The 8,373-nt window shown below is 28.3% G+C and overlaps 2 protein-coding genes across 4 annotated transcripts in view; one reads left to right on the top strand and one right to left on the bottom strand.

Annotated features, from left to right (window-relative positions):
- The first annotated feature begins 1,750 nt into the window (after nt 1–1,750).
- The window catches only part of LOC112094002 (S-protein homolog 4-like), a 7,136-nt gene continuing 513 nt past the window's right edge, over nt 1,751–8,373 (top strand). The window contains exon 1 of the mRNA XM_024173818.1: nt 1,751–2,061. Within this exon, the coding sequence (XP_024029586.1) occupies nt 1,751–2,061 (311 nt within the window). The remainder of the gene's footprint in view (nt 2,062–8,373) is intronic.
- The window catches only part of LOC21409684 (chloroplastic group IIA intron splicing facilitator CRS1, chloroplastic), a 10,022-nt gene continuing 7,604 nt past the window's right edge, over nt 5,956–8,373 (bottom strand). The window contains exons 9-12 of one of the 3 annotated variants that reach the window (XR_002903301.1): nt 7,460–7,563; nt 6,846–6,961; nt 6,613–6,762; nt 5,956–6,009 (exon numbers count right to left, since the gene is read on the bottom strand). The gene's annotated coding sequence lies outside the window, so the exon portion shown is untranslated. The remainder of the gene's footprint in view (nt 6,010–6,612; nt 6,763–6,845; nt 6,962–7,459; nt 7,564–8,373) is intronic. The other 2 variants (XR_002903302.1, XR_002903303.1) reach the window with 2 other exon arrangements.

Raw genomic sequence — 8,373 nt, 5'->3', positions numbered from 1 at the left:
AAGAAAAAGAAGAAAAAGGAAAAAGAAAAAAGAAAGGAATAGAAAAATGCATTAAAATTTAAGTGTATTTTTAAAAAATTTTGGGGTGAAAATGAAATCATAAATACTGAAAATAATTTAAAGTCTCTTGATTAATTGTAAAAATCAAATTAGACATACTAATAACTCATAATTTAGCATGATTAAATATGTTTAATTCTGAAAGGCGTTACAAAAATAAATTTTAAAAGAATTTTTCTAGTTAGACCATAAAAAATAAGCTATCAGTAATATTTTATTTTCAGCCATTATATTTGTAATAAAAACTATCTGTTATGCATATTTTTTTAATTTAATATGATTTAAATCATATCCAACAGTCTAAAACTAATCTTACTAATAAAGAAGTCCTACCAAAAAAAAGTCTCTAATTTTAAATTGCAATTGTAGGCACTTTAAGCTCCATGAGAAAAGAAGTAGACTAGAAAACAATATGTATTTTAGGCATTTTATATTTTATACTCATTTAAAACAACAAATCGTCGGAAAAAATGAAAAAAAAAAAAAGAAAGGATATAAGAGTAGTAATAATGAATACATTACCGTTAGTGATTACATTAATAATAAATTAATATGCTAAATAATTAATAATTAGTATATAAGTAAATTATTATGTTAGTAACTCTGTCATAATTATTAGTTTATGAGTAATTAATTATTAGATTAATAAAAAGTAATTAGAATATTAACAATGTATTAGCATTCTATTTACTAAATAAATAATTAACTTTTTATTACATAATTAAAATATTAATTAATTATTAATGTTTATTATAGCCTATTATTTGGTATATCACATGTCAATTTTTTATAATTATTTCTTAAATAATCATTAATTACTAATTAATAGTTATAAATTAATATTAATTTGATTGGTAAATACAATTTATTCATTTATTCATTAGCAATTATTTACTCACTAATAAATTATAATTTGTATATTACATAATAGATATATTAATTATTTATTATTTATTTAATAACCTGAATAGAGTTTCTCCTAAAAAAAACTATATGATTATTTTATTCCATCAATAGACTAGTGAATTCTCTCTCCTCCTCCTATTTATTTATTTATTGTATGTTATTAACCCATAAGGAATGAAATTTGGACTTGCTCGGAAATACTCTTTCTAATAATGTTCCGACTAGCTCATGATTCCTCGAGGATCTCTTCATGCAATGTGTTAGAAATCAAGGAAAATCAATTCTGACTTCAAAAGATACGTCTCCTTTCGTGAATTAATGGAAAGTATTACGTTATCATTTTATGGCAATGTCAGTCTCAATCATAAAACATGAAAATAAACCAATTGTGCAAACTTTCCTTCGGCATTTCGGAGTACCCTTCCAAGCATGCAAATATATCTTTGACGTATATAAGAAATCTAGACTTGTTAGGAAATAATCCCAAGCACAATTAATATGAGATCATATTAGGCCTCGTTCACTTCACAGATTTGAGTTTTCAATTCGAGTTGAGATGTGACATTTTTTGAAATTTTTTTACTGAAGTAGAAAAAGTTAGATGTAATATTTTCTGAGAGTTTTTTACTGTAGAAACCTAAAATTAAAAATTCAAATCGGTGAAATAAACGAGACCGCTTTCCCAATAATTTATTTACCAATGGTGTATTTATATCTACACATTGGAATGCTAATATTTTCCATCCTAAACCAAGAGAGTAAGTAAAAATACTGGAGGAGTAATATGGGGGGTCTCGTTATTCTTCCATTCAGTAGAAATGTGATCCTTCTCATGACTTTACTCTCAGTGGCAATATGCACGAGTGAAGGTGTCAAAACTCATGTTCATATGACCAACGATTTGGGAACAGGAACGGATCTTACGGTTCATTGCAAGTCCAAGGACGACGATCTTGGCATCCATGTGGTGGCTCCGAATGGAAGCTATGGATTCCGGTTTGCGCCGAACATTTTCGGCGGCACGCTTTTCTTCTGCCGTATGGAATGGCCCGGCAATTCCCATTATTTTGATATTTATGTTCAGAAAAGAGACAGGTTTTGGTGTTATAATCACGATTGTTGTTGGAGTATAAAACCCGACGGGCCCTGTGAATGTGACTCTGATGACGAATGTTACCCTTGGAATACATGAACAATTTCGGGTCATGATTTTTCATGTCATATTATCATGATCATGGGTGAATAGAATGTTAATTTATTATTACTATCATCATCATCGTGAATAGCATTCATGTAGCATGGTGTTCTTGCATTGTTACGTTCATACCTTTATGTTTTGATAATATTGAAATTGTTAATCTTTATCTGAGTACCACGAGGCTCTTTTTTTAAGGCAAGAAATGTCTTTTTTTTATTTTTTTATTTTTTATTTTTTTGCTCTTACATTTTCTTACTAATGATTCCATGTATTCATTTTAATTTTAATTTTTTCTAGGTGAACATACTCTCAACTTCTTAAAAATAATTTGAAGTTATTTACTCTGTTGTTTCTCAACTTAATGTATTTTTTACTTGAGAGAAAGAAATAACATATTTAATAGGATGTGTGGGTAAATTATAACGTAATTTTTTTGAAATAGATAGTAAGGCATAATTTAATTTGTTCGATTTCTAACTCTACTAAAAAACTAAAAATACCCCTCCAACTCTTTCTTCTTCTCACCTCTTTCCTTCCCTCCTCTGATCAAGTTCACATTGGCCAGTGACCCGTGTCCGCAACTGGCGGCTAGTAAATACTGTGTTTATCTGCAAATATCATATTTACTAAGAATAATGCTAAGCACACCAACTCAAATTCTAATTCTTGTGTACCAATTGATATGACATGTGAGTTATCATTTTTATATTAGTGGGTGTTTAAAACATTATCATGTTAATTAATGATAAAAGATTGCATATACTAATAGAAAAATGACAACTCACATACTACATCAGTTGGTACACAAAAGTTGGGATTTGAGTTAGTGTGTCTAGCACCACTCTAACTCGTAAATACCGTATTTATGCAGAAATACCATATTTACTCAGAAATTCAGTGATCGCCGACGACTGATAAATATCATATTCACCTAAAAATATCGTATTTTCTTAAAAATTTGATCCCTGACACGGATCTACCCAAAAATTTGATTGCCGGCACTGACAACTGGTAAATACAGTATTTGCCCAAAAACCCGATCGTTGGCGGTAAATCCCGAATTCACGAGAAAAGACTACATTGATCTTGTGTTACAATTTACAAAAAGGATATGGAGAGTAAAAAAAGTGTGTAAACATAACCACTCTAATATAAACACACAAAAGACATAAATAAATATTCTCTAGTGTCAAATGAGAGCATATATAGAATTCTTTTTTTATTAAAGGGGATACAAGCATAACTTTATTAATTTATTTGGAGCACAATTCAAATTCTTTAATAATTTACATTTAGATTCAGTTAGTGGATGCACATGTTTATAATAATAAATAATAAATAATCATTATTACATTAAATAGAATAAAACAATAATTAATCGAAATTTTCAAATAACAATGATTTATAAGTGTTATTTTATTTAAGTTATTAATATAACGAAGTAATTAAAATTATTATTAAATAATTATTTTAGCACATAAAATAAGAAATTATTATCAACTACTATACATAAGATGGCTCCCTTTATACACCCATTTTTACTTTCTACACACCCCTTTACGTTAAATTTTCTTATGACCAAAGGACCTTCACATAAAATGACAAGAATATATAATTATAACATATTTAATTATGTAATTAAATTTAATTCAAAAAAGAAACTAATTATATAATTTTTACCTCTCTCCACACACCCCACATGTTATATCCTAAATTATAAACTATTGCTACTTAAAATTATAAAATAAAATAAAAACTATAATTTTCACCTTTTAATGACTATTCTAAAAAGTAGCATTGATATACAAGTTAAATTATTTTTGCTATTGGTTTATGAACATTTTTATTTTGTCTTTTTTTTTTTCATTTCATGTTTATATTTTTACCCATGATTTTTTAAAGACTAATCATTTTAAAGTTAGATTGATTTTTTTTTCCGTTTCATCTTTTATTTGATTTCTTTTTTTTTTTAAGGCTTCACACCCAAAAACTTCAACAACAAAAAAAAAATGAAAAGATGGAGAAATAATACTATTTAAATAACAAACTAAAATAAAATGATGGGTGTAAAGAGAAAATTGAAGTGGACAAGAATTAGTTATTTTATAATAAAAAAAAGTTAAGGGTAATTTTTGAGTGATAAGGGCATGTAAAAAGTAAAGTTAGCTCTTTCAAAATTATGTGGAGTGTGTATTTAGAATGAGGGTGTGGAGAGTAAAAAAGAGGTGTAATAGAACCACCTATACTTAATTATCTTATATTTAAAATAAATAATTATTTTATTTAATTATTCTTATTAAATGATAACTGTTTAAGTAATCTTAATAATTAAAGGAAAATAGTAAGAAATAGGCCAATATGAAAAGCTTAAGAAAGTATATAGGCTATTTTTTAGTTATAGAAATTAATGGGCCATAACTTATCAAGTTATGGTTCATAACCAGATAAGTTATGGATAAATTTGTCAAGTTATGGTTCATAACCAGATAAGTTATGGACAATAACTTATCAAGTTATGGTTCATAACTAGACAAGTTATAGACGAAAACAGTAATTTGACCTATTTATTAACTTATGTAAATTATTAGCCTATTAATTTTAATCCATCTCAAGTCTTGGCCTATTTCCCTCTTTCTTCCATAATTAAATGATCACTCCTTCAAAAAAAAAATTTTTTAAATAATCACTTCTATGATTGTACATCAATATTTAATATTCAATTATTTTATTTATTGTAAGTAAATAAAATTTTAACTTTTAATTGTTTAAACGATTAATAATTTTTTAATAATAAGCAATTAATAACTTGATAAAAAATTTAAGTAATTATAGTTTATATCCTTAATCGAGATTGAATTATAAGTAATGTAATAGTTCTTTTAATTATTTAAATAATTATTGAAATATTTTACTATAATGGTTTCAAATACTTAAATATTCAAACACTTTAATTAAATAATTAAAAATTATTTTACTTCTACAAAATATCATCAAATAAATAATTATTTTATTACTTAATTACTTAATAAGTCAATTCTTAATTAACGATACAAAATATAAAGCTTGTTCTTTTGAGCGAAAAACTCAAAAAAAGGCAACTCGAGTTACAACTTTATTCGAGTTCATGTTCTTTTAAATTTAAACTCGAGTTTAAACTCGAGTTCAAACTCGAGTTTAAGACTAAAACTCGAGTTCAAGTTTCCCCTTCAATTTGAGTTCAGAAACTCGAACTCAAATTAATGAACAATATTTTTTCTATTCTTAAAAATGCTATAACTTTTTCGTTTATTAAGATGATTTTTTTTTCTATGCATTGACAACGAAAAGACGAATAAAACCCAACTCATATACCCTATTAAACTTTTTCATCAACATTGAGTTTTTATTAAAATACTATCTAAATACAAATTCAAGTTTTGATTCACTCAAACACAAACTCAAAAAGATTCTTATCTCAAACCATAACTCAAATGTACACAACCAAACACAAACTCAAGTTACAAGTTCAACTCAAGTTATAATTTAAATTCAACTCAAGAATTATACTCAAGTTAAACTCCAAAAGAACAAACCCAGAATTACTTGATCAAATCAATGTTAATTATCATTCCTTTACATAGTTAATCAAACGAAGTAATCATATTTAGGGATATGATTCCAAAGTCTCAATCAAACAAAAGAGTTGTTTTGTCTTTCCATTCTATCCTGATTACATGTTAATATTATTATTCTAGTTCAGTAATACAACCAAACACAACCTTAATTTCAAAGACAAGAAACGACGATGAAGGCCGTAGGAATCAGGCTATTGGAGGAAGGGGCGGAGGCAAAGACCATTAAGGACTCTGAAAGGTTCACAACAACCATTAAGGTTACCGGAGGAAAGGGAAACATCAATTAAGCCGCCATTATTAGAAACAACGACAATGAAGGTCATCCGAACAATTTGGAATAAAATTGGAAGAAATCCTAAGTAGGCCTTGAAACCAGCTAACTTGTAGGGGAAAATCTCTCAAATGACTTATCAAGAATATTATAGTTTATATATATATATATATATATATATTTGACTTCTAGTATACTAAACTAGGAAAACTACCTTACAATTTTATTCCATTTTTTTACTCTCTTTTTTTTTTTTTTTTTTTTTTTTTTTTTTTTTCTTTTTTTTTTTTTTTTTTTTTTTTTTTTATATTCTGAAGGAGAAACCTACCCTACATAGACGTACCAATTTAGGCCCCATTCATTTTATTGATTTGAATAACAACTTAAGATTTTTTCACAAAAATTCAAATTCAACTTGGTATGCTACAGTGTTTTTTTCAAGTAAATTTACTTTTCAACTCGAATTGAACACTCGAAGCAGTGAAATGAACGAGACCTTAGATATTATATAGCCTATGCACGACACATATTTACATCTAATTTCAAAATACTCCCAACACAACCTTATTTATTGAAGTCCCCAGCAGGTGCATTTTCCTTCACTTGAAATCCATTTTTCAGCAGACTCGCCTCTCTGAGACTATTGTTAAAAGTTTCTGATTTTGAAGATATCTGCTGCAATCGCTGCCCTTTCTCTGCTAGTTGCAGTATACCTGCATAAACCAGACATCAATAAATGTGTAATTACCATTGCCTACATTAGCTGAACAGTTAAAACAGTGAAAATCTTGCTCACCTTCCAGCCTAAACTTCAACTTAATGTCGGAATGAAGAGTACCACTCAAATCAAACAGGTTGAAGAAACCTTTTCAAGCAGTGATTTCACGTGAATCACTTTCCAGATTGACATAACTTCAGAAAAATCAGACTTTCAGTTGTTTTTCATTCAAAAATGTATTAGTTATAGCAGTTTTGCAACGTTCCTAGAAAGCGGCAAACAAAATTGATTATACAAGAAATTCACTTTGGTTTAAAGTTTTCAGAACGTTAAGCATAAGCATAATTGTAAGATGCCCTTGCAATTGTAGCTTCAGCACAAACGTTGAAGACAAAACCAGTAAATATTAACGGGGGCATTCCTTTATAATTATGTCACACACGTTTCTGATAAATTAGGATTTAGGTTCTGATCTATTTTCTGGTCATCTGATGTTGCAGAATAAAAGTTTGGTTGGGGAACAAAATATTAGTAGGCAATATCTTTCAATATGATTCTTCTGTGCCTAATTCTGACATCTCAAAACTAAATGAAATGGCACAAGTCATTTATTTTTCTATCATTCGCATAACAAACGCCTGGTTTTAATCAACTAAAACAAATAACTATGATAGTAATCTTCATGGATATACCTCCAAATAAAAGGGATGAATACTTCTTGCATTCAGTTTTCTCTAAGCAGCAAGTCGAGGTTGGAATTTGTACAACAACTCTGATGGCATTCATCACTTTTTGCCTAAGAACTAGGAAGTCCAAATTACAAAATGAAAAGTATTCCTGAATTTGAAGTCAAAATATGCTGACAATATAGAGGCTTTTCCACTAAAATGAGGATCCTTTCCTCCAGAAGATGCATTTATATTCAGAGGTAAAGAAAATGACAAACTCGTTCAAACAAAAATTAGGTCCAGGAGGCTATGGTAGTGTTTACAAAGGAAAGCTATCCGATGGATCTCTGGTGGCGGTGAAGATTTTTAGAGAGATCACAAACGTAATGGAGAAAAGATTAATGAAGTTGCCAGCATATAAAAATGATCACTCTTTTGGGTTTCTGTTTCAAGGGATCCAAAAGTGTTCTCATATTCCTTTGACAAGTACATAAACAATGACAACATAGAAGAAGAAACTTCACCTATGGAATGGGAAAAAATCTTACAAAATAGCATTTGGCATTGCTTAGAATACTTGCATCAAGGATGTAAACACAAATACTCCCTAGAGATGTTTTTTATTTTTTATTTTTTTTAATAAGAAACACAAAAATTTTATCAAGACTCAAGGAAAACCATACAAAACAAGATGAATGAGATATCCATCTAGCAGAGAAAATAAAATACAGAGCGAAGATACCCCTGGAATACAAAAGAAAACTAAACTAAACAAGTCCTGCACCCTAAAACAGAATGTCTTTCCAACTAAGCATGATTAACGAAAGTGAAAAATCTTCAAAAGATAAGTCTGTTAACGCCCAAAGATCTGTTAACGCCCAAAGAGAGGCCATATATTTCACTTTCTCAAACAGGTGTTCAGAATTCATCTCTTTCCC

This window comes from Morus notabilis, unplaced genomic scaffold, assembly GCF_000414095.1.
Source record: "Morus notabilis unplaced genomic scaffold, ASM41409v2 Scaffold518, whole genome shotgun sequence".
NCBI lineage: Eukaryota > Viridiplantae > Streptophyta > Magnoliopsida > Rosales > Moraceae > Morus > Morus notabilis.
Note: the sequence above shows the minus strand (reverse complement) of the source record. Positions and strands in the feature narration are given on the sequence as shown.